This window comes from Sus scrofa, chromosome X, assembly GCF_000003025.6.
Source record: "Sus scrofa isolate TJ Tabasco breed Duroc chromosome X, Sscrofa11.1, whole genome shotgun sequence".
Classification (NCBI taxonomy): domain Eukaryota; kingdom Metazoa; phylum Chordata; class Mammalia; order Artiodactyla; family Suidae; genus Sus; species Sus scrofa.
Genome location: NC_010461.5, coordinates 59,889,390 through 59,916,374, shown reverse-complemented (window position 1 = coordinate 59,916,374; position 26,985 = coordinate 59,889,390). Strand labels below are relative to the sequence as shown.

The 26,985-nt window shown below is 37.2% G+C and overlaps 1 protein-coding gene across 3 annotated transcripts in view; it reads left to right on the top strand.

The window, feature by feature from the left end:
- RLIM (ring finger protein, LIM domain interacting) overlaps positions 1–26,576 on the top strand; it is a 30,666-nt gene extending 4,090 nt beyond the window's left edge. For 2 of the 3 annotated variants that reach the window (XM_003360370.4, XM_003135188.5), the window contains 3 exons: positions 15,820–16,012; positions 16,947–17,030; positions 19,573–26,576. In XM_003360370.4, the coding sequence (XP_003360418.1) occupies positions 15,844–16,012; positions 16,947–17,030; positions 19,573–21,191 (1,872 nt within the window). In that variant the 5' untranslated portion in view covers positions 15,820–15,843 and the 3' untranslated portion in view covers positions 21,192–26,576. Of the gene's footprint in view, positions 1–15,819; positions 16,013–16,946; positions 17,031–19,529 lie in introns of those variants that run through there. The other variant, XM_021080456.1, reaches the window with a different exon arrangement.

The following is a 26,985-nucleotide window of genomic DNA, read 5'->3' as shown; positions in this document are numbered from 1 at the left end:
AACTGCTATTATGTTTGGATGTGATGAATGTGACACTTTCTGTGGGGGAAAGGAGATATTTGTGTTCAGTGTTTTTATATTTTTCTGGCATGAAAAATGGTCTCTTTCCTCTTGCTTTCCATTGACTGTATGAAGAAAGGATTTAACTCTTAATTAGTTTTCTTTTTTTATTGACCAAAGTTCCCGTTAGTGTAAATTACATCTAAGGTGACCATATAATTTATCCAAACTGGGACACGTTTAAGAGTGAAAGAGGGCCATATTAATAATTATTACAGGACAGCAGTTGTAGAATGCTACTTACCTGGACAAACTGTGGATATATGGTCACCTTTGTCATCATTACTAGACAGGATCACTGTTCAGGAAGCACAGTTGTCAACATGTTTGGTTCTGTAACGCAAAATTATTTTCGTGAAATAATATAACAGTCATTTGTGTGGATAATATTTTCCTTTTTGTCCAAGTGATTTTAATTTTAAAAATTGGTTTCGTTCTTTTTTAAATAGTTGATTTTTGCTGTAAAACTTACATCTTAAAAGGTAGTACTTAATTTACCAATTAACACCAAAATTCCCAGTAATCAGTTATTTTTACCTTAGTATCTTTTTAAAATAATGCGTGAATTTTTTGGGTTTTTTGAGTCATTTTTGACTTCTTGGGAGTAATGAGAAGTTAGAGTTGAGTTAGTGTGGATACCACCAAATTCTGATTTAGTGACGTAGCTTGCTAGTAAAAGAACATGAAATGGGTAATTGAAGATTAAATTCACTGTCTAGAGTACTTGAGTGAGTTGAAATACTATTATAATGGTTTCCTTTTTTAACTAACTTGATGTTGTGAATTGGCAGAATTTGGCTTGGTCTCCATCCGTTGATTTGTTGACATTCTTAATATTCTTTCGATTTAACTGTTTTAGAGGGTTGTAGTTGTCAGAATTGTTTGTGAGCTGCAGACTTCCTGCCAAGAGATTAGACAAATAAGGGACATTTCTGAATCCTTTCAGGTTTTTTTTTTTCTGCTGTTCTTTTCAAATGGTAAAGATAGAAGAATATAAGTGAAGCTAAACTAACATTGCCATGCAGATATTTAATAGTCTCATAGATGATTGCTATCCATAGTATTATCAGGGACTGAGGCCTTGGTAGCATTCTCTGATAGGCCAGTAATGAAAAAAATCAACAAATTGTGTGGGTGTTGAGAGGTATCAGGCAATAAGTAAAGGCAGTGAAACATCAAGCCTGCCCTGTTTTTGAAGAGGAATGCTTTATATTTCTATTCAGAAATAATAAGATAGTCATAAAAGAAGTGCATGAGTGAAGCAGCAGTAAAAAAAAAAAAAGTACAACTTCTAAGCTTACATCCTGGTTATTCATGTTGTTTCTTAAACTTTTTTTCTGACTTAATATTGTAATGTCATATAGCTTATCTTACTTACAGTCACAGATTCATAGAACTGGAAAGGTATCTTGTAGATAGGTTAATCCAGTACTCTAATATTGATGGAGATCCTCAGGCACAAAAGGTTAAATTGGCCAAATTTATATAACTAGTTAACATTACAGCCAAGACTAGAACCCAGTATTTCTCTTTCCCTTTTCACAGAGCTGAGTTCCACCCTGCTACTCATAGAATAAAAAGGCTATCTGGTAATCAACCTTTTATTTGTCTGCAACAATGCTATACAGTTTTTATTAAACATTCTGTATGTGAAGAATTCCCAACACTTTTGGTAACTACATTTACAGTGGTACTTTATATGCTGACCTCAAATTCAGCAGTTCTTTGTGATTTGGCCTTTTTTGTTTATTTGTATCTGTATTTTAAGTATTTTTTTTCATTTTGGTGATGGTATTATTATTGAGCTGACGTTTTCTTTATTGACAAGGCTCACATGTCATTAATTCTCATCTATTCGAGTTTCTTAATGAAGAAATTCTGTTCCAAACAGTAATGCTTGCCCTTTTCAGCATGACACATTTTTTATGTTGATACCTATGATTTTTTAAATTGGCACGTTCTACTATAGAATAATATTGAGTTTTGGAGCTTCTATGAACCCATCCAAAAGGTGACAATGCTCAAGATACTTTAGTAGTTGGTTGATAGTAGGTTACCTTGATTACTACTTGCTACCATCCCTTTCCATTTTTAAAAAGAGATTATTTCTTCCAGACACAATAGATATGGCTTATTTTTAAATTGGGACATTCACACAAGCATTTGAATTTCAGAATTCAGTTTTTAAAAGTGTGTTGTTAACCGTTTATTTTAGTTCCTTAAGTCGTCTTAATTGGGTACTGTGATGCAGTATGTCCATTGAATATAGCATGTGTGTGCTTTTACTTAGCACCAGGTCTCATGACCCATTAGTACTGAACAGTATGTTGTTTTTTTTTAATAATTTTTTTTATTTTCCCACTGTACAGCAAGGGGGTCAGGTTATCCTTACATGTATACATTACAATTACAGTTTTTCCCCCACCTTTTCTTCTGTTGCAAGATGAGTATCTAGACAAAGTTCTCAATGCTATTCAGCAGGATCTCCTTGTAAATCTATTCTAAGTTGTGTCTGATAAGCCCAAGCTCCCGATCCCTCCCACTCCCTCCCCCTCCCATCAGGCAACCCCAAGTCTCTTCTCCAAGTCCATGATTTTCTTTTCTGAGGAAATGGTCATTTGTGCTGGATATTAGATTCCAGTTATAAGTGATATCATATGGTATTTGCCTTTGTCTTTCTGGCTCATTTCACTCAGGATGAGATTCTCTAGTTCCATCCATGTTGCTGCAAATGGCATGATGTCATTCTCTTTTATGGCTGAGTAGTATTCCATTGTGTATATATACCACTCTTCCGAATCCAATCATCTCTCGATGGACATTTGGGTTGTTTCCATGTCCCGGCTATTGTGAATAGTGCTGCAGTGAACATGCGGGTGCACGTGTCTCTTTTAAGTAGAGTTTTGTCTGGATAGATGCCCAAGAGTGGGATTGTGGGGTCATATGGAAGTTCTATGTATAGATTTCTAAGGTATCTCCAAACTGTTCTCCATAGTGGCTGTACCAGTTTACATTCCCACCAGCAGTGCAGGAGGGTTCCCTTTTCTCCTCAGCCCTTCCAGCCCTTGTTATTTGTGGATTTATTAATGATGGCCATTCTGACTGGTGTGAGGTGATATCTCATGGTAGTTTTGATTTGCATTTCTCTTATAACCAGCGATGTTGAGCATTTTTTCATGTGTTTGTTGGCCATCTGTATATATATCTTCTTTGGAGAAATGTCTATTCAGGTTTTTGCCCATTTTTCCATTGATTGATTGGTTTTTTTGCTGTTGGGTTGTATAAGTTGTTTCTATATTCTAGAGATTAAGCCCTTGTCAGTTGCATCATTTGAAACCATTTTCTCCCATTCTGTAAGTTGTCTTTTTGTTTTCTTTTGGGTTTCCTTTGCTGTGCAAAAGCTTTTCAGTTTGATGAGGTCCCATGGGTTTATTTTTGCTCTAATTTCTGTTGCTTTGGGAGACTGACCTGAGAAAATATTCATGATGTTGATGTCAGAGAGTGTTTTGCCTTTGTTTTCTTCTAGGAGTTTGATGGTGTCCTGTCGTATATTTAAGTCTTTCAGCCATTTGGAGTTTCTTTTTGTGCATGGTGTGAGGGTGTGTTCTAGTTTCCTTGCTTTGCATGCAGCTGTCCAGGTTTCCCAGCAATGCTTGCTGAATAGACTTTCTTTTTCCCATTTTATGTTCTTGCCTCCCTTGTCAAAGAGCAATTGACCATAGATGTCAGGGTTTATTTATGGGTTCTCTATTCTGTTCCATTGGTCTGTCTGTCTGTTTTGGTACCAATACCACACCGTTTTGATGACTGTGGCTTTGTAGTATTTCTTGAGGTCTGGGAGAGTTATGCCTCCTGCTTGGTTTTTGTTTCTCAGGATTGCTTTTGGCAATTCTGGGTCTTTTGTGGTTCCATGTAAATGTTTGGCTTGTTTGTTGTAGTTCCATGTTTTTGTATTCCTTTCCTAATATTTCATTGCTGGTATACAGAAATGCAACTGACTTCTGAATGTTAATCTTATATCCTGCCACTTTGCTGAATTTATTAATCAGTTCAAGGAGTTTTGGGGTTGAGTCCTTAGGGTTTTCTAGGTATAGTATCATGTCATCTGCATACAGTGACAGTTTGATCTCTTCTCTTCCTATATGGATGCCTTTTATTTCTTTTGTTTGTCTGATTGCTGTGGCTAGGACTTCCAAAACGATGTTGAAGAGCAGTGGTGAGAGTGGGCATCCCTGTCTTGTTCCAGATTTGAGTGAGAAGGCTTTCAGTTTTTCCCCATTGAGTATTATATTTGCTGTGGGTTTCTCATAAATGGCTTTGATGATATTCAGGAATGTTCCCTCTATACCCACTTGGGCGAGGGTCTTGATCATGAATGGATGTTGGACTTTGTCAAATGCTTTTTCTGCCTCTATTGAGATGATCATATGATTTTTGACTTTTCTTTTGTTAATGTGGTGTATGATGCTGATTGATTTGCGTATGTTGAACCATCCTTGTGAACCTGGGATGAACCCAACCTGGTCATGGTGTATAATTTTTTGGGTATGTTGTTGGATTCGGTTGGCTAAGATTTTGTTGAGAATTTTTGCATCTATATTCATCAATGATATTGGGCGATAGTTTTCTTTTTTGGTGGTATCTCTGTCTGGTTTTGGAATGAGGGTGATGGTGGCCTCATAGAATGTCTTTGGGAGTATTCCTTCTTCTTCAACCTTTTGAAAGAGTTTCAGGAGGATGGGCACCAATTCCTCTTTATATGTTTGATAGAATTCACCTGTGAAGCCATCTGGTCCTGGACTTTTATTTGTCGGGAGTGATTTTATGACCTCTTCAATTTCATTTCTAGTGATCGGTCTGCTGAACAGTATGTTTTAAGTGACTTTTTGCCCTAACATCATAATAGCGTTACATTTTTTTAAATTGATGTACATGGTTTAGGAGAATTAAATGAAATGCTTTTAGCAGCGGTCAGATACAGTAATCTGCATAATTTCTATTGATATATGATAATGACTATAGGCGAATTAGAGATCACTAAAAATACTTTAAAATTCTCAGAGTGAATAAAATCTGCTCTAAATTCCCTAATTACATAATAAATCTCAGGTTTGGTTTATTTGCTGGATTTTTCTCCTTGGAATTAAGTTTATCTGATGCAGTCATACATTTATTGACCAAATGAGTCGTTTTTGAAATGACAGGGCAGAATTTCTAATTTGGCTGTTTGTTTCCAGGAATGTATTTGGATATATTGGCACACAGCACTCTGGAAGAAATAAGGTTTAGTAAAATATGCTATTTATCTGAGGGGCAACTTTTTTTTTTGTCATTTTTTTTTTTAAGGGCTGCACCTGCGGCATATGGAGGTTCCCAGGCTAAGGGTCGAATCAGAGCTGTAGCCACTAACCTACACCACAGCTCACGGCAATTCTGGATCCTTAACCCACCGAGCAAGGCCAGGGATCGAACCTGCATCCTCATGGATGCTAGTCAGATTTGTTTCTGCTGAGCCATGGCGGGAACTCCGAGGGGCAACTATATTTAAAACAAAAATACTAAAAGTTGACTTATTTAAAAGTAAACCTTACTGGCTTCATACCACATATAAAATGTGTTTTGTCATTTTGGAAGGTTTCATACCAGAGGTGAACTTGGTATAAAAAGCTCCTAGTGAGATTGAATACTTTAGATGTGCCAGTTGGGATTGAAGGAATGTATTTTTTTTTTTTTTTTGTCTTTTTGCTATTTCTTGGGCCGCTCCCGCGGCATATGGAGGTTCCCAGGCTAGGGGTCTAATCGGAGCTGTAGCCACCAGCCTATGGCTGAGCCACAGCAACGCAGGATCCGAGCCGCGTCTGTGACCTACACCTCAGCTCATGGCAACGCCAGATCGTTAACCCACTGAGCAAGGGCAGGGACCGAACCTGCAGCCTCATGGTTCCTAGTCGGATTCGTTAACCACTGCGCCACGACGGGAACTCCAAGAATGTATTTTTTTAAAGTATATAGTCTTGAGATACATTGGGAGACAGTTGTACATTTAGTGAAAAGTTGAGTGGATTTGGAATCAGAAGACCTGGATTTAATTACGGACACTTTCCACTTACTAGCCACATGGCCTTTGGTAAACACTTCCTCTCTTTGTGCTTCTGGTTCTTAATCTGTAAAATAGAGTTGGTTCATACTTCATAGGATTCTCATAAGGCTTAAATGAAATATAGGTGAAAGGGCTGATAGGTATTGCTTATAACTAGGAAAAGACCTAAGTGATACAAGAACAATTACATATTTATTCTCTTAAATTGTTTTATTGATAAGCTTTTCACAGAAAGAAATGTTTAAGTTTAAAAATGACTGGGAGTTCCTGTCATGGCTCAGTGGTTAACGAATCTGACTAGGTACCATGAGGTTGTGGTTTGATCCCTGGTCTTCCTCAGTGGGTTAAGGATCCAGCTTTGCAGTGAGCTGTGTTGTAAGTCGCAGAAGCAGCTCAGATCCCGAGTTGCTCTGGCTGTGGAGTAGGCTGGTGACTACAGCTCTGATTAGACCCCTAGCCTGGGAACCTCCATATGCTTTGGAAGAGTGGCCCTAGTATAGGCAAAAAAGACCAAAAAAAAAAAAAAAGGCTGGTGCTAACCAAGTACTTAATCCAAAATTTCTGACTTATGCACATGAATATTATAACTGAGTATAAGATAAAATTATATAAAAAGATTTCATATCTTTTATGATGATAGAAGGAGCCCAGTGGGCTGTGGGAATTCTTTTTTTTTTTTTTTTTTTTTGGTCTTACATAAGTTAAACTGGAATCATACCACAATGTTGTTTACCACAGAGTAGAATCTAGAGACCCATTTTGTTAAATATTCTTCACTAATCTTTTCACACCAAAACAGAGAGAGATCTGTATTTGGTCATATGGATTGTAGTCTCCTGACAATTTTGGCATTCTTAGCCTTTAAAATGTTTGTTTTTACTTACCAAACAACAGTGACATTACATCTACCAGGGGCTTAACTTGTGGTTTAGATTTATTACAAGTTTTTTTCATTTTATACCACTTAGGTAGTGAGGGAAATGCTTAAAATGAGACTAGTCTCATTGGGTGTTTGTGAGTAAGAAGATTTTACAAAGCATATGAGGGCATTGCTTACATTCAGGATTTCCTTTTTTCTCAAAATATAGTTATTTCTAGTCCAGGGTATCTCAGCCAAAACTCACCCCTTAATGTCCACAGAGTGTAGAGATGTCTTGCCCTGTTGGAATCTCTTGATCTCCACTCCCAGCCCACAGGAAATACAGAATAAGGCAGAAAGAATGGAGGCTTTGGGCAAAAGTAGGGAAGCAAATTAGATTTTTCTCTCCCTATGCCCTAATCTACTACAGGAAACAAAGTGCATTTTTTAGGGCCACACCTGCAACATATGGAGGTCCCCAGGCTAGGGGTCAAATCGGAGCTTTAGTTACAGGCCTACCCCATGGCATCGCTGGATCCCAGCCACATCTGCAGCCTACACCGCAACATGCAGCAATTCCGAATCCTCAACCCACTAAGCCACAATGGAAATGCCAACAAAATGCCTGTTAAATGTGCTCTGTTTTAGAAAGCCTTTACAGTTTGGTTGCAATTTTGAAGCAAATAACTGTTGTAGGGATGTCATATGGGAAAATATTTTCCTTGATTTTCTCTGGTGTAGGTGGGGGAGGGGGAAGAAGAACAGCATGTTATTGTGAAAATAATAGTAATTTGAATTTGTTCACATGTTCCTTTGTGAGTGTGTCTCATTGTTAAACAATTTTTTAATTAAAAATACATTTAAACCAAAGCAAAGATCCCTCTTGAATAAGCCAAACTCTATAAATTCATCAGGCAAGAGCTATTTAGGATTCAACAAGTCTCTAAAATTGCAGTGAATAGAGGTATAGTGTTCTGTCTCTAGCTTCCATATAGGAAATGTTAGAAATTCTGAAAGATCAGGTATGCACTTGAAAATTGGTGAGCATAGGAAAAGAATCATTTATCCTATGTGTTTTTGTATTCACCATTATTTTATTTTTGAAAAATATAAAGGGGATGCATAAATAATGGGTTTATAGAGCATAAACAATATACTGTCTTTCCATATGAGGTTTCTCTACCCTACAAAGAAATTTTTTGTTGTTGTTGTTGTTGTTGTTGTTGTCTTTTTGCCATTTCTTGGGCCGCTCCTGCGGCATATGGAGGTTCCCGGGCTAGGGGTCGAATCAGAGCTGTAGCCACTGGCCTACACCAGAGCCACAGCAACGCAGGATCCGAGCCGCATCTGCCACCTACGCCACAGCTCACGGCAACGCCGGAACCTTGACCCACTGAGCAAGGGCAGGGATCGAACCCTCAACCTCATGGTTCCTAGTCGGATTCGTTAACCACTGCGCCATGATGGGAACTCCAGAAATTCTTTTTTTTGTCTTTTTTAGGACTGTACCTGTGGCACATGGAGATTCCCAGGCTAGGGGTTGAATCGGAACTGTAGCTGCTGGCCTGCACCACAGTCACAGTAACTGCAGATCCGAGCCGCATCTGCCACCTACACCACAGCTCATGGCAACGCCGGATCCTTAACCCACTGAGCAAGGCCAGGGATCGAACCTGCGTCCTCCTGGATACCAGTCCAATTCATTTACACTGAGCCCTATGGGAACTCCCCACAAAGAAGTTCTTTAAATCCGCATTGTCCAGTATGATAACCTCTACACACGTGTGGCTACTGGGCACTTGAGATATCGCTAATGTAACTGTGGAACTGAACTTTTAATTTTTTTAATGGCTGCACCTGCAGCATACAAAAATTCCTGGACCAGGGATTGAATCCAAGCTGTAGCTGCATCCTACACCACAGCTGTGGCAATGCTAGATCTTTTAATCCACTGTGCCACAGCAAGAACTCCAACTTTCTTTAATTTTAATTAAGCTAAATAAAAAATTGAAGCAGTGTATAATTTTTTCCATTAAATATAACTTTGTTGTTTCAACAGGACTACATTTCACTTTAACCATTAAAAATTTAGCATCCAGCTTGAGATGTGCTGTAAGTATAAAATACACACCAGAATTATGAAACTTAGTATTAAAAAAAATACAGGACATCTCACTAATTTTTTATACTGGTAACATGTTGAAATGATGATAATTTATGTTGGGTAAATAAGATATATTAATAAAATTAGGGAGTTCCCGTCGTTGTACAGTGGTTAACAAATCCAACTAGGAACCATGAGGTTGCGAGTTTGATCTCTGCCCCTGCTCAGTGGGTTAACGATCCAGCATTGCCGTGAGCTGTGGTGTAGGTTGCAGACGCGGCTCGGATCCCACGTTGCTGTGGCTCTGGCGTAGGCTGGCAGCTACAGCTCCGATTCAACCCCTAGCCTGGGAACCTCCATATGCTGTGGCAGTGGCCCAAGAAATGCCAAAAAAAGACAAAAAAATAAAATAAAAATAAAATTAGTATTTCGCAAATACAAAAGAGCATGTAAGGCAGGCAGGAAGCGACACTAGTGGCACAAATACTATGTTCAGAGATGGATGAAAAAATTGCTAGCTGAGATAGTAATAGCTTCTTCGGTGGTAAAATTTCATTGACTCTTAAGGGGTGAGTGAAATGGGGAGAGACTAAGCAGGGGCTGAAGGAGCAAGCAGTAGTAGAAATGTGAAGGTAGTAAAGCACAATGTGTGTTGGAGGGAAGGATAGGGCAACATACGTGGATTGGTCTTGTTGAGAAAATGTTATATAACCGAATTGTATCACCGAGAATATGTGGCTTAGCATGGCCCTAGGCCCAGAATAGAAAATCAAGGGACTATCCATCCATCTTAGTCCAAAGGGTCTTTTGGAATCTGTCTGTTCAAACATCTACCTAATAAGGAATCCAGTGTTTAATATCTAGCTTCTGCTTGAGTATTTCCAGAGGTGGGCAGTATGCTTGCTTCAAGAGGCTGGTTGCATCTCCACTTTTAGACAGTCGTATTTGTTAGACTGTTAAAAAAGAATTATCTGCTTCCATATTTCTTCAACTATTGACCCTAGTCTGATCCTTTGGTCTGCTCTCTTGAATGTTGTAACTCCAAATATTTGAAGATGGTAATTATGTCCATTTTTAGTCTTGTCGTCAGGCTAGACATCTCCCAAGTAATTCAGCCATTTCTTTTATGGTGTTCCTTGGCTTCTCGTATCTTGGTCACTCTACTTTCCTGTGTTTGTGAGTGTCCTTTCAGAGGTATTTTAAATGTTTCAAATATTCCACATATACTCTGAATAGCAGGTTGCAGTGGGACTGTTACCTTCTTTTATCTGAACACTGGTCTAGGAAAGCAACCTGTGAGTGACTCTTAGGTTTCATAGCAGCCAGGTCAAACAGACTTTTTTGCTTTTTAGGGTTGCCCCTGCAGCATATGGAGGTTCCCAGGCTAGGGGTCTAATCGGAGCTACAGCTGCTGGCCTATGCCACAGCCACAACAACAAGGGATCCGAGCCCTGTCTGTGACCTACACCACAGCTCATGGCAATGCTGGATCCTTAACCCACTGAGAGAGGCCAGGGATTGAACCCTCAACCTAGTTGGATTCATTTCCGCTGCACCATGACAGGAACTCCCCAAACAGGCTTTTTATTTAGTTTTTATTAACTAAAAACTTCAGATTTCTTCATGTAAACTGCCAAGACAGGTTTTTTTCCCCTCTTACTATAGGTTACTTTAGCTTGATAACCCTAAATAAAGTGTTTAAGGTAGCTTTTTTACCACCATTTTTGTTGGTTTCAGCTCTTTCTCACAGCCTGCTGAGAATTTGGGATATTTTTTATCATACACATTTTGAAACACTAACTTTGAAGCTTTGAGTTGTCTGTAGATTTGTTTAGTGTGTCTTTGACATGGTTCTTTTTAAAATGCTAAAGACGGGGCTGTTTGCAGGGTAACAACGCTCCATAATCTTTGAGGGTGGCATTTGCTGTGAATCTGTTACACAGTCAAGCTCCTTGCTACTCAAACTGATTCTAGGATCAGCAGCATCAACTTCACTTGAATGCTTACTTAAAATGTAGGCTCTCTGATCCCACCCCAATCTACTGAATCAGAATCTGTATTTTTACAAGGTTTCCAGATGATTTGTGTTTGTATGCTGAAGTTTGAGAATTGCTGATCTAGCCCACATTTCTTCATAACAGTAAGATGCAAAACCTCAGAATCTACAGAAACCTATCCAGACTAGTCAGCAGTAGTATCCTGATGCTGACTATATCAAGAGTTTCTCAACTCGACAGTACAATGGAATTACCTGTGGAATTTTTAAAATACCACTATCTGGTCAGCCCCAGAGAAAGCTACCCAGGTGATTTTAACATAAGAACCTTGTAAAGCAAGTTCTGTGTGAAAGAAAACTGTAAAAAGTAAGTTACTTTCGCAGTGAATTCTACTTCTAGTGAACATACTTCTACATGTTTGCAATATTTCTGATAGTCCATTGCATAATTTTCCCCTGTGTTTCTTGTCAGATTTTGCTATGCTATAGTTAATAGATGCCACTGTCTTTGAAGGTTAGATGATTTTTAAATCTAATATTTTAGCTTCTCTCCTGTTCCCTGATGTCTCAAAGATTATTATTGGAAACTTTGCAGTTTGGGCTCTTGATTCTCTCTTTGCGAAATTTGATTTTTTCCCCACTACTACCAGTTGGAAGGTGATTCTCCTTGTTGAATAAAATAGAAGTCGAGTGCTTCTACCTACCATAATCTGTTAATATACCAACTATCTCACATGCTTAGTAGAAGACTCCTTTCTTGTTTCAGATTTTGTTTTTTAAACTCATTTTTAAAATCTTTCCCATATTTTTACAAGTTTCTTTTCCTTGTGGGCTTTAAACTCCCTGATGTTATTCTTAAGAATTTGTGCCATTCTTGTAACAGTCCTTGGTATGTGAGTTTTCTGTTATCTTTGGTTCATGTCCTTCAAATGCCAGACTTATCAAATATCTTTGCCTTCTTTGAAAGATTTACATTGTTAAAGCCTTTCAACCCTGAGTTGTACTTTTTAATTATTTTCAGAACTATTTGCTGATTCCTCACAAGTGGACTTTGTCTTTTTCATATTATTAGTGTTCAGAATATTAACTGCTTAATATTAGCCAAATGTGGTTTTCTCTGGTTTGAGGAATTATGGCTGACCATTTTCCTTTGTGCTTTTCTTTATTTTTTAAAATTAGCTGCTTAACTATTACCAATACTACTTATGTACATATGGAAAATTTTGGCTTCCTTTTGTTTGCTTTTTTTCATTGCCTGACCCATACAGCGTTTATGGGTGTTTACTTTAAGCTGTTGACTTCTGGTCTTCTTAAAGTTTCAAGTTATTATAAAAACATCATCTTTCAGAAATTTCTATAGTTTCGTCTTAACAAAATTAAGGAATCTTAGGAAATTAGAAAACTCTAAAAATGTTAAAAGTTCCCTTCTCCTCTCCTTTCCTAGATGTATTCATCTTATTTGTTTAAACAATGATAGAATAGCTCTAAGAATAATGATCTAAGAAAAGCAATGGAAATCTAGATGTACCCATGTATAGACTAAAATTTGTTTAGATTCATCAGGTAGAGAGGCTTCTTTGTTTTTTTATATCTGAGAGACAGTTTGTTTTTATTTTTCTCATGAACATCCAGATACTTCATGTGTTGTGTGTGGGATTAAATCCTAGCACCAATACAGATTACCTGTTTTCCACAAATCAGGTTTTCATATGTTCATTTAACTTTTATCAATGTGAACTTAAGGTCAATCTGAGGTTGGGAAGGAAAAAAAACTAGAGAATGAAATTTTTTGTTTTGGAGTCTTCTTATTTTAGATTGCTTACTACCACTTTTTTTTTTATTAGAGTGGTTAATTGAGTGTGTGGAAATCTGCCAATATAGTCATTTCCTAAGGCTGTACAAGTAGTGAATGATAATTAGGAGGTTTTGGCTAGTTTTATGTACTATCTAGAGTAGAGGTTGGCAAACTTTTTCTGTATAAGGCAAGATAGTAAAATTTTTTTCACTTTGCTAATAAAAATTGAGCATATTATGTAGTTATTTATATAAAAAAAAGAGAGAAGCCAAATTTCCACAAAGTTTTTCTTGATAAAACTCAAAATTATTAATAATCAAGTACAATATTTTGTAATATAGGTCTACTAGTGAGAAGAATGGCATTCTTTTGAGGGGAGGATAACGTTTTGCTTATTTGGAGCTAAGCATTCCTTATCAAAATCATTTGCAGATGTTCATCTAGTACTTTCTGACCTGAAAGGAGATTTTACGTATTTTATCTTTGGAAATGTCTTCTCACACATAGGGGTAGTTCTTGCTTTCTAATCAGTCTACAGGAGTATAATTTTAATGAAGTATAGTCATCCCTTAAAAGGTATTTATAGAATTGTGTTAGACTCTTGATATTTACTTTTTAGCAAGCATATCATTATACTTCAGGGTCATCATTTTCAGTTGAAGGTTAGGTAGAAGCCCCTCAGTTACACAGCTAAACAGATTTTGAAATAAGATTTCCTTTGTACTTGGATTGAGGTCCCAAAAAAAACCACTTCTGGAACTGTAGTTTGTGCTCAGAAAATATATCTGCTACAAATGTCTATGGGGATGAAACTCTTTCTTTGTACAAAAAGTGCAGAAGGCAGCTTAAGAGTGTGATTCCAGTGTTAGTTATTGTTGAAATGACTTTACTGCAGTGTAAGTTTTGCATATAAGCACTGTTTTACCTTGTAATTTTAGGTTGAATTCATTAGGAAACATTATGAAGTCTTTTGTTTTTTTTTGTCTTGTTTTGTTTTGCTTTTTAGGGCTGCACCTGTGGCATATGAAGGTTCCCAGGCTAGGGGTCTAATTGGAACTACAGCTGCCAGCCTACCCCACAGCCACAGCCATACCAGATCCAAGCCGTGACTGCAACCTACACCACAGCTCATGGCAACACAGGATCCTTAACCCACTGAGCGAGGCCAAGGATTAAACCTGCAACCTCATGGTTCCTAGTTTGATTTGTTTCTGCTGCGCCATAATGGGAACTCCTATGAAGTCTTCAAAAAAGCTAATTTCCCAGGCTGTTCATTGCCTAGTAATAGTAACTGAAAATAGTTCCTTTCATTCAGAAACAAGTTCAGTCTCAGACCTGGGTACAACAAATCACGATAAAACTTTACCAGTGCTAAGCCATCAAAATGAGCAAGTGGTAGAGCAAGTCAAGATATTCAGCTTCTATATCTGACAAAAATTTACTGAACTGACAGTATTTAAGTCTGTAATAGTGAAGTTCACCATTGATACTACTGATTCAATAATAATTGATAGATTCAAATATTTTCTACAAAGTGCCCTGTAACTACTATATAATGAATAATCATAAACTTTAAATACCTTACATTTTCACAAGCATTGTAAATATGTCCAACTAGATCTTTTTCTGCTCTATGTTTGAGTTTTAACACATCTTAGCAGATTCCACTTCAGGTTGTACTGAATTGTTGTTTCTCAGCTTTGAAAATATTATCACCTGTGTTGTTCCATGCGAACTATTCATAGAGGCTCTTCAGACTCTTTAAATAATAACACTTGACTCCTTGAATAAACAACTGAATAGTATCAGTTACATTTGATAGCTCATCAAGAATGAAGGAAGACCACTCAAAATCATTTACTCCCTTGTTTTTCACTTGATTATTGACATGTCCCACTATCTTCAACTTTTTGAGTAGCTGTACATATTTATCAAAAGGCTAATCTTCAGTTTATTTTCTCTGGACACATATCTTTAGCTTCTGCATTCAAACACAATTTAACTGACACATCATTGATAAATGGCTTTCTTTGCTTGGCCAACAAACGAGTCACTTAGAAACTAACTCTGCTTAAAGCCTCATTTTTTATTTTTAGGAGGAAATATTTTGTACTGGATATTTCATTTTAAATTTTCTAATTTTTCAGACCTTAGCTTTCCTTTGACTTGGGAATATTGTGATGAGTGCTTAGTTTGCTAATATTAAGGTCTATTTTATTATGTTTAGCACTGTTTTAGTGCCGTGGCATTATAAATGTAATCTTTGCCATCTAATCTAATAATGAAATAATCCATACCCCACTGTGCCTTTAGGGGTGACATTTGAAGTCTACTTTCTCTTCATTTAATATGGTGAGTGTGCACTGTTAAATTAAAAAAAGTATGGTGATAAACATGACACTTGAAATGCTGTCAAGTTATAATTGCATCACCGCAACTTACAGTGCACATCACCAGGGCAAAGCAGAGAGTGCCACATACAATCTGTGTCACAACTACTCAGCTCTGCCATTATAGCATGAAAGCAGCCGTAGACAAATATGTAAATAAATGTTGTATTGCTTATTCCAGTAAAACTTCGTGAACATAGAAATTTGAATTTCATATAGTTTTCACACATCACAAAATACTCTTTTAAAAAAATTAAAATGTAAAAATCATTCTTAGATCTCAGAAAAAAATAGGCACCAGAGCTATTTGACCCATGGGCCATAGTTTGCCAACTTCTGGCCTAGTCTTTTCCTAGTAAAACTGTTTTTGAAGTTTTTCTGTTTTGAAATTTCATTCATGTGAGGTCTTAAAATCTACATCTTGACCTGCATTCTGGATTTTCACATAATTAAAACGGTTCTTTAGAATGCATACTGACTTCTGTTTTCAAGATTGATTTCCTTTCTCCTTTTAGATAATTTTCCACTTGTTCATCAAGATGGAAAGCTCAGATTCTAACGATAAAGGAAGTGGTGATCAGTCTGCAGCACAGCGCAGAAGTCAGATGGACCGATTGGATCGGGAAGAAGCTTTCTATCAATTTGTAAATAATCTCAGTGAAGAAGATTATAGGCTTATGAGGGATAACAATTTGCTAGGCACCCCAGGTATGCAATGTGTAGTTTAAGGACTCATATAAGTAAATTGCTGGTCTTTAAAAAAAAAAAAAAACCTGTTTTAAAAATTTGTCCGTTATGAAGTATGATTTTAATACATGGGATATAGAGTGATATTTACTACTATACTTATTACCTCATTTCGATAACTCGTGTTAGAATTATCCTATATCATATTTTTTAGTTATGAATTATATTGTGAATTTATAGCGATCTGAATTGAAAAAAAGAGTGGAGCTGAACAATCTTTTTGTTGTTTAGCTTTATTTAACTTACTAGACAGTAGTGTGGAAGAGCTAATGGTAACTTTTAGTTCTTAGGATGGGCTTATTCTCTTTTGTCACCCCGATTCCCTGACATAATCCTGATCGTAATCCTTCAGAGCTAGCATTGGGTAAAATAGTCAATTATTCAGAGCTTTGTGCTCGGTTATTCTTTTTGCCTGATTAGGTCCCATTTGATTCTGGTTAAAATCCATTATCTCCCTTCCTCCTCATTTCTTATTAAGTCTATTAACCTTTGAGTAATTGCTTAAGTTTTAAAAGATAAGGTGTTAAGTTAGCTCAGTTTTTGTAAGAGGGACTGCATTTTGAGCCAACAGTATCTGACTTGAGTCAGAACGCCTAATAACTTAGCATTCTCACTATGCCATATATTAGCACATCAGTGTCTCAATCAGTCTGAATATCCTTGTTTTAAAATGTAGATAGCATCTACCTCTTAGAGTTATAGTTTTGAAGAATGAGTTATTGTATGCAAAAGTATTTTGTAAGCTAGAAAGAAATGTGAGTAAATATAAGTTGTAATGTCATGCTCCCAAATAAGCGAATTTTACCCAAGTTTCTACTCATTCTGGTTATTATCTCAGATGGGTAAGTCATTGGTTTTTATTTGTAATTTAGCAAACATTTTAAACTATTTTCAGGTGAAAGTACTGAGGAAGAGTTACTAAGAAGACTACAACAAATTAAAGAGGGCCCACCACCGCAAAACTCAGATGAAAATAGAGGTAAATTTTGCTTGGGGGTGGGTAAAGGATGGAATGGATAAAGAGCTTCATAATGGTAAATGTCAGCCAAAGATAACCCAGTAGTGGTACACATTATTTTGGTGCTCATAAAAAGAACTGACATTTTCTTGACATTTGGTGAGACAGTCAAAATTTTTTTCTTCTTCTTCACCTTTGTGTTGTTTGTGTTAATTGGGACAAAGTGAAGATGGCCTGTGTGTGTGTGTGTGTCTTTTTAGGGCCACACCCACAGCATATGGAAGTTCCCAGGCTATTAAATTAGAGCCACAGCTGCTGGCCTGTGCCACAGCCTCAGCAACACCAGATCCGAGCCATGTCTGTGACCTACACCACAGCTCATGGCAAGGCCAGATCTCTAACCCACTGAGCGAAGCCAGGGATTGAACCTGCATTCTCATGGATAGTAGTCGGGTTCGTTACTGCTGAGCCACACCAGAAACTCCAGGAATGGCCTATTTTAAATGAGATTTTTTTTTTCCTTGATTTTCCATCTCCATTGAAATTTCCCCTTACCTACTGAATTATTGCTTCCTTACATGAGTTCCTCACCAACAGAAAGAAATGTTGCCTTCTCTAACCTGGTAGTTCTCAGTGAGGTATAATTTTGCTCCTAGGGGACATTACCAATGTCCAGAGACATTTTTGGTTGTCATAACTGGGGACTTGCTATTGGCATCTAGTGGGTGAGGTGGTGAGGTCAGGGATGCTGCTGAACATCCTAAAATGCATAGCACAGCCCCCAAAACAAGGAATTATCTGGCTTAAAATGCAGATAGTCCCACTGTTGGGAAATCTTGCTAACTCAGGTCTGGTGTTTCTCCCTCAGTGTGAAATATGGAATTTGACTAACATAAGAAGCTATGGTAACAGGCTTCATCGTGCCATTATGTGTACTGTGTTAGGTTCAGACTCTTTGGTCTGATTTCTAATTTCATGTTCATTTAAAATCTTAGTAGCATGAAGAAGTGTTCAAAATACTTTTTTTTCTTGCTTTTCAGGGCTGCACTCGCAGCATAGGGAGGTTTCCAGGCTAGGCGTCGAATCAGAGTTACAGCCACTGGCCTACACCACAGCCACAGTAACACCAGATCCAAGCCACATCTGCAACTTACACCATAGCTCACAGCAACACCAGATCCTTAACCCACTGAGTGAGGCCAGGGATCAAACCCGCAACCTCATGGATCCTAGTCGGGTTTGTTAACCACTGAGCCACAACAGGAACTCCCTCAAAATACTTTTAAACCTGTAAATCTTGTTTATATTTTTGCAGTGGCTAAAGCAGTCTTGTATTTGTTTTTTCTTTTTTGGCCATCCTGCGGCATATGGAGTTCCCAGGCCAGGGATTGGATCCAAGCTGCAGCTGCAGTGACACCAGATCCTTTAACCCACTGTGCTAGGCCAGGGATTGAACCTGCATCCTGGCACTTCAGAGATTCCACTGATCTCATTATGGCACAGTAGGAACTCTAGTCCAATATTTTTTTTTAGTCTTAATATTTTTAAATGGGGTTGGTAGATGCAAACTGTTAACATTTAGAATGGAAAAGCAGTGAGGGCATATTATACCGCACAGGGAATAATAGCCAATCTCTTGGGATAGAACATAATGGAAGATAATATGAGAAAAAGAATGTGTGTGTGTGCGTGTGTGTGTGTGTATATATATATATATATATATATATATATATATATATATATGGCTTATATACATATATATGGCTTGGTCACTATGCTGTATAGCAGAAACTGACTCAACACTATACATCAACTACACTTTTTAAAAAAAAGAATTACCATGTTAAGAAAAATCCCATGACTAGGAACCATGAGGTTGCGGGTTTGATCCCTGGCCTTGCTCAGTGGGTTAAGGATCTTGTGTTGCCGTGAGCTGTGGTATAGGTTGCAGACGCGGCTTGGATCCCACTTTGCTGTGGCTCTGGCGTAGGCCGGTGGCTACGGCTCCGATTCTACCCCTAGCCTGGGAATCTCCATATGCTGTGGGAGCAGCCCTACAAAAGGCAAAAAGACCAAAAAAAAAAAAAAAAATCCCATATTATCAAAGGCACTTAAGAAGCCTAAAGAAATGTTGTAGACTAATAAAAATTTGACAAAAATCTGGTGTGAACTAAAATACTAGCCCTGTACCTTGACTGGTGTTTCCCTTGTTTAATTGCGTGTTTTGACAGTGGACTGAAAAAATGTCTTCTGGCAGTGCACAGTGGTATGCTGGGCTCTGTATGTGATCAGTGCTGCAAATAGACTTCTTCCCAATGCCCTTTTCAAAAAAATTCTTAAATTTCTCTAGGATTAGCTTGCTCTTTTAAAATGAAATTGAAACTTTCCTACTTTTACTTGCAGATTTATACAGTATAACTTAGAAAAATCTGTAAAAATGAAATCTGTTCAGAATCTTTGTTCTCTTTTTCTAATACAAAGTTTTGGAGTACTCTTATATGATTGTCCTAATTTTAGTAGTTCCTTTTTCTCCCTCTCTCTCCTCCCTTTTTTTTTAAAACAGGTGGAGACTCTTCAGATGATGTGTCTAATGGTGACTCTATAATAGACTGGCTTAACTCAGTGAGACAAACTGGAAATACAACAAGAAGTGGGCAAAGAGGAAACCAATCTTGGAGAGCAGTGAGCCGGACTAATCCAAACAGTGGTGATTTCAGATTCAGTTTAGAGATCAATGTTAATCGTAATAATGGGAGCCAAAATCCAGAGAATGAAAATGAACCATCTGCAAGACGTTCTAGTGGAGAAAGTATGGACAACAACAGCCAAAGGCAAGTAGAAAATCCACGATCTGAGTCAGCATCTACAAGGCCACCCAGATCAGAACGAAATTCAACTGAAGCATTAACAGGAGAAGTTCCACCTACCAGAGGTCAGAGAAGGGCAAGAAGCAGGAGCCCAGACCATCGGAGAACCAGAGCAAGAGCTGAAAGAAGTAGGTCACCCCTGCATCCGATGAGTGAAATTCCACGAAGATCTCATCATAGTATCTCATCTCAGACTTTTGAGCATCCTTTGGTAAATGAGACTGAGGGAAGTTCTAGAACCCGGCACCACGTGACATTGAGACAGCAAATAAGTGGACCTGATTTGCTAAGTAGAGGTCTCTTTGCAGCTTCTGGAACAAGAAATGCCTCACCAGGAGCAGGCTCTTCAGACACAACTGGCAATGGTGAATCTGCAGGATCAGGACAGAGACCTCCAACTATAGTCCTTGATCTTCAAGTAAGAAGAGTTCGTCCTGGAGAATACCGACAGAGAGATAGCATAGCTAGCAGAACTCGGTCAAGGTCTCAAACACCAAACAACACTGTCACTTACGAAAGTGAACGAGGAGGTTTTAGGCGTACATTTTCACGTTCTGAGCGAGCAGGTGTGAGAACCTATGTCAGTACCATCAGAATTCCAATTCGTAGAATATTGAATACTGGTTTAAGTGAGACTACATCTGTTGCAATTCAGACCATGTTAAGGCAGATAATGACAGGTTTTGGTGAGTTAAGCTACTTTATGTACAGTGACAGTGATTCAGAGCCTAGTGGCTCAGTCTCGAGTCGAAATATGGAAAGGGCAGAGTCACGGAACGGAAGAGTGGGTTCTGGTGGTAGTAGCAGTTCTGGTTCCAGTTCGAGTTCCAGTTCAAGTTCCAGTTCCAGTTCTAGTTCAAGTTCCAGTCCTAGTTCCAGTTCCAGTGGTGAAAGTTCAGAGACTAGCTCAGAGGTGTTTGAAGGCAGTAATGAAGGAAGCTCATCATCAGGCTCATCAGGTGCCAGGCGAGAGGGTCGACACAGGGCCCCGGTAACATTTGATGAAAGTGGCTCTTTGCCCTTCCTTAGTCTGGCTCAGTTCTTCCTCTTAAATGAGGATGATGATGACCAACCTAGAGGACTCACCAAAGAACAGATTGACAACTTGGCAATGAGAAGTTTTGGTGAAAACGATGCATTAAAAACCTGTAGTGTTTGCATTACAGAGTATACAGAAGGCAACAAACTTCGTAAACTACCGTGTTCCCATGAGTACCATGTCCACTGCATCGATCGCTGGCTATCTGAGAATTCTACTTGTCCTATTTGTCGCAGAGCAGTCTTAGCTTCTGGTAACAGAGAAAGCATTGTGTGATTAAGGTCTGAACTCTCAGCTATTTAGCTGGTATAGTGATGGGCAAACAGGAATCACTTGCTTTATATCCACTTTTTGAGTGGTGCTTAAATGTAAAGTAGCAACCTGAATTGAGTCATTGCTTTCTGAATGAATCATTGTCCTTTCTCTAATTTCTGTTCCAGAATAAAAGGAAATATTTTAAAAACAACGTTTTAGGACATAAAAATCTGATTTCTCTATCAGTAATTGATATTACTGATGATTTATGATATATACTTGTCAGTTTCTCCTTTGTTATCTTAAAAGATCTGCCTTAGCAATGGCTCTTATCTGTTTCATGTTGATCTTTAAAGTTTCCTAACGCCATACGAAAGAGAGGTGAAGGAAAATCCCAGTTTAGACTAAGTTACAGTACATGTTTTCCTAAGTGATTGCTTAAAGCTGTATTGTTCCCAGTTACTAGTTGGCACAAATTCAGCTACATTCTGAATAACATTTGTTCACCTTTCAGGCAAGGTGATATTGGACATGTCAGTGTAAATAACACTAAGGTTAGGATCTTCTAAGTGTATAACTGTCTCCTAAGCCCATCACTGTGGCACACTGTAGAGTGAGCTTATAGTTTAATTGAGATATTTATCTTGTGGAAATATTAAAAAAAAAAGCCTATGCTTGTGTAAGTGAAAAAAATCACATTCATTTGTTTAAAAATGTAAAGCTATTTTGTAGAGGCTCAGTACTTTTCCAATGCACTGTTGTATTAATGCATTAAAAATTGTAAAGTACCATGCTTAGAAATGAAAAAAACTGCTTTTTGTGAGCCAACATAGTAAACACACCAAACAAAGTACAAAGCTGCTTTTTTAAGTGTGTAGATGTAAGAGCAGAACGTATCTATAATATTTAATGTATATGAACAGCTACTGTGATACGCAGAGGAAAGGACAGAGTGCAGAATTGAACTGCATTGAAGACCAATAGGAATTGTTTATTTTAACTTGAATTTGGGCAGGAAACGAAAGACAGAGGAGGAAGAAAACTGCTTGGAGGAACTTAAATATTCATGAAGACAGTAATCATATAGGCATGAACTGGTTTCATACAGTGAGATCCTTGAGCAGATGAAGTAGATCAACAAATTTTGGCAGAGTTTTGGTTTAAGAAAAACAAACCACTACCACCTAGTACAAGTTAGACTGATGTTTTTACAAGTCTGCTCCTCAAAAAAAAGATGGGGGAAGAGACTATAAACCACTTTTAGCATAAGAATTGAAGTTGGTACAAATGTGCCTACTAATAGGAAAGTTTCAAATTTGCATTGTTTTCGAGATTTTTGTCATTTAAGGTACCAGTGCACACTTGTTTAATGTTTTGTTATTATATCTCTAACACAGACCTAACGTCTTATTTAAAGACAAGGTGAAGAATTAAGGGGATTTTTATTCCTTGTTGAAAGTGAATCGTGTTGGGTTATTTGAAATTCAAATTTTAACTGTGCTGCCCATATTTGAAGATGAGAATGCTGACTCACAGTCTATGGGATATTGCACTTTATGTTGTTTCCTTAGTAAGGTTTGTGAAGAACCCCAGTACTCTTGCCGACTTTCTCTTGAGGTTAGGATTAGTCTGACTGTGGAGGGCTGCCTTTGTTTTTCTGGGAAAAGCTAATGGGCCCAAAGAGGGATTGAACACATCCTTGGCCTTTAACAAAGTGAGCCAATTACCCAGGCCTAGTCAGATACTCTACAAAATAAACAAGTTTGCTTGAGAAATTATCTGGCTACCTGAACTGTTAGCAACTCAGCTGTAAAGATTATTTCAAAGCTCATTCTTTCATGTTTTCCTCTGTTTTTCAATCCTACCTAAGTATCAAGGAAATTAACTTGTAAATATAGTAGTTGTTTACTAAGGATATGTACTGCTCTTGCAAGGAATATTGTTCAAACAAAGCTTCACTTATTTTTTTTAATATAAGCAGATTTCACGGTTTATGGCGCTTATGTAATACATTTTATCTTTTTAAAAAAAATTGTCCATGTAAAAGTCAGGATTCCTTTATATTTGTGAGCCTCCTTGTCTCTTTTCCTAAGGGTATAAACTACAGTTTTCCAATCTGCAGGGTGGTCCTGATTGGCTAGAAACAAACCCATTTTTCTCTTGGTAGAAAATGTCCCATTATTATAGGGGTATTCATTTTAAATAGTTTAAAAACAACTGCAGCACATTCTAAGCATAAAAGAAAGTTATTAACAGGTACCTTCCTAGCCTCCCAAGATGTATTATTACTCATTTGTGAAGTATTAAAGTAAGAGGTAACTCATGCAGAATGCTGGTTTGAATGTAGATATTGAAGCTATTCATAAACACTGGAAATAGAATTTTAAGTTTTTAGCCTTCAGTAGAATGCACATATTGGACATGTGCATGTGGAAACTTTTTTTCAGTAGCACTCATTGATTTCCATTGGATTGTGTAGAATGGATACAAATATTTTAGTGGAATTTGCTACTTGATTTTCTTTTTTTTTAATTTTGCAAGGTCCATGACCAATATGTACTTACTAGTATGGACATTGAAGACGAGGTCATTTGTAGGTGTCAGATGTACAATGGAGAACAAAAATCTTTTCCCACCAGCATCCAAATGCCTATTCTCTTGAGGGAGCATTTTCTTGCAAAAGACTTTACATTTCATTTTGTATCTTTGCACTTTTTCTTTATTACAGAAAGATTCTGTCTTGAAGACCTAGTTTGAACTTCATGCAGTAATAGGAACAAGAAAAAACAATGTTGAAGGATTACATTGTTCAATGCATAGGGGAAAGTATTAAAACCGGAATTTCCTTGAATATTTCAGATGTTTTTTAAAAAAATTCACTTGCTAGTCTGAAATGTTTGAGGTGTTATGTTCAATCCCAAGCAGCTGATGTGGTTGAGATTTATTAATACTAAAAAACAAAATTGAACAAGTTAGGTTTAAAGTTTGCAGACCTTTTCTGTAGCAACACTAGAAGATGAGCCATATTGTTAATTTGGAATATTTGCTCTAAAAGGAACACATTAGTTATACCTCAGTGGTGTTAATGGAGCTGGAAATTGAGAAAAGTGTTCACATTAGTGTTGGAGTGTAGCTAATAAATTGTACAGTTAACAACAAAAAACGTTTAGCACCAGGATTTTATATATATATATAAATAATATATATAATTATTATATATATTATATATAATATATGTTATATATATATATATAATATATATATAAAATCTCTAAAAACATGATCGTTGGAGTTCATCCAAACTAAAGATTAGGAAACTGTTAGCTATAAGTGTTACCTCAAGTAATTTTTTTTCCTGGGAAAACATGTTCTTTCTGTGCCAAGTGTTCTCTCCTAGTGTCAGTGTCTCATATTTATGAAGGGTTATCACTTAATATGCTTTGTGTTTAATCCCCTGCTTCCCAGATGTCCACTACATGAAATGAGTCAAGCATCAGCCATGATTTTCAGCAGTTCCCAAAATACCCATGTGATAGGCGAATGTTGCAGAATGCCTCTTAAAAGGCCATTTTTACAGCTTGCTAGAATACAGTGGCACCTTGTGGTTATAATTGATACTTTTAAAGATGGAGGATATTTTTATTTCCCCCTCCTCCAACCCCTTTTCTTTGTGTGTGTGTGTGTGTGTGTGTACAAAAAATGTTTGTAAACTGCCTTATTTGAGTTTTTTAAGTTTTACCTTACTGGCTTCCCTGTCAAATATATTTACCAATGTTAAATACATAGAAGCCACGTTTGCAGGGCACTTTGTTTCTTTTCTTGTTTTATAAGACTATGCTGATAGCTACTTTCTAAAGTTTTCTGTACCTTAGTAATGCAAGATATTGATGAGGCAGATGTTAAAATATCAGGTGTTTTTTTCCCTTAGTATAATTCTTCAGTATGTAATATTCAGTAGCAGTGTTGTAATTAATTAACAAGTAAATTGTATGCTTTGGAAAAACATTTGAAAATGTAAATCAACTTATGCTTCATTTGGGAAGTGCAACGTCCAAGTAACTAGTATTTCATTTATTTTAAATCATACTTTTAATAAGCAACTAAGAAACACCTATGAGTTAAGTACCTGCCCTCTAAAATTTTTAGCATTCTGAAATTGAGTTCTGAATGGGAACATTTCTAAAATATTATCGAATAGTCCCAACAAGTAATTGATGTCACTTGATTTAATTAACTCCATTTTGTACCTAGAATACAGCATAAAATATGTTATTGAGCTGTTGGAACTCTCAAGGAAAAACAAGTTTGTATCGATTTTATGATGATTTTCATTTCTGCATAGGTGTTCTAATTCACATTTGAAGGAAATAGGCACACTCTCCAGCACTCTCAAATCAGAGATTATTTATTTTTGATTAGGATTTGTTTACTAAAAACCCACAAGCTGCTTTATAGTCACTTGAATTGAGTGATACCTTAAAAGACATACAGTGAAAATGAACCCCGTCATACCACTGTGCCTAGTTATTTCAGGGTTCCTCTATCAGTTCCTCATTTTGCAGATTTATTCCAATACCGAGGTATGGTTGAACCAGCTGTCCGGCCTTAACTCTTTTTAGTGCCCCTCTGCTAACATTCTTTTAACTGAGTGATTTGTATATGTTTTAACTGTCCAATGTTTGGATTTTACCTCTTGATAGCTCCATTTGTCCCTGGTGCTGCTTTTAAAGATGTAGGGCCACGTGATCAGGTATCAAGTTGAGTAGGTACGCAGTTGGCCTGGTTATGTATCTGTGCCTGTTTTATCTTCTCCCAGGAAGAGCTGCTTTGGTATACTTAGATGTTTACTTAGATTCAGATAAAGAACGGGGCAGCAATCTTGGAAAGCTTTCTGAAGCCTATAAGAACCTGAAGGGATTTGGAGGGGGAATAGTAACAAAGGCTGCCTTTATGTCTTTGAACATGAAGCACATAAATGTATGTTCTGTAAAGACTAAAGCGATTGTTATACCAGGGCTTCCTGACCTCTGGGAGAGACTTTGAAAATAGCAGAAAGGTACACAAAGTGAAATGAATTTGGTTGGCTTGCTTTATCTGGTTTCTCATTTTCTTTCAATTTAAACCTGAATATAACGCCCTTCTCCAATATCTACCCGCAGTCTCCTGGTTGGGAAGCCCTGTATTAAATTTTGAGAATGTACCCAGTATCTTTTTTTTTTTTGTACAGTGCTTTACACCTGCTAAAAATTAACTTGTTTAATGCAAAACAAGACCTTGAAAGGTCAGTCATATTAAAGCTGGTTTGATTATTAATAGTTATCTTTTAGGAAGAAGCTTTTTCCCTATGTAAGATGTCATACTGCAGATTTAAAATATAGACTATCAATAAAATGCATGAAGTGATCATTTGTGCTTGATCATCTCTCCTTGGGTTTTTCTTTTTAAAGTGGGAATCTGATAAAGGTTCTGTTGCTTCAAACCAATGTCAGATAGACTTGGTTTTTAGAATCAAGTGGAATTATAGCACAATCTTGATTTTGATTCCCCTCACTGTTAGTGTGGTCAGGTACTGGTTTATGGGATATAATTTCCATTCTGTGTCATGTAGTTTAATTGCTTAATCTTCAAATGGTAAAAGGAAAGACTGAAGCGTGTCCCAATATAAGAATCCTGGAAATTTTTATGTAAATGACATTTTAAGTAGGTGCAACTTTGCTGTTTATTGTATTCTCACCATTGCCCAGAATACTCCCTTGCCTGACCTCTGTAAATACAAAAACTTAGGTGTGCATGTGTGCTCACACAGCCTTTGTCC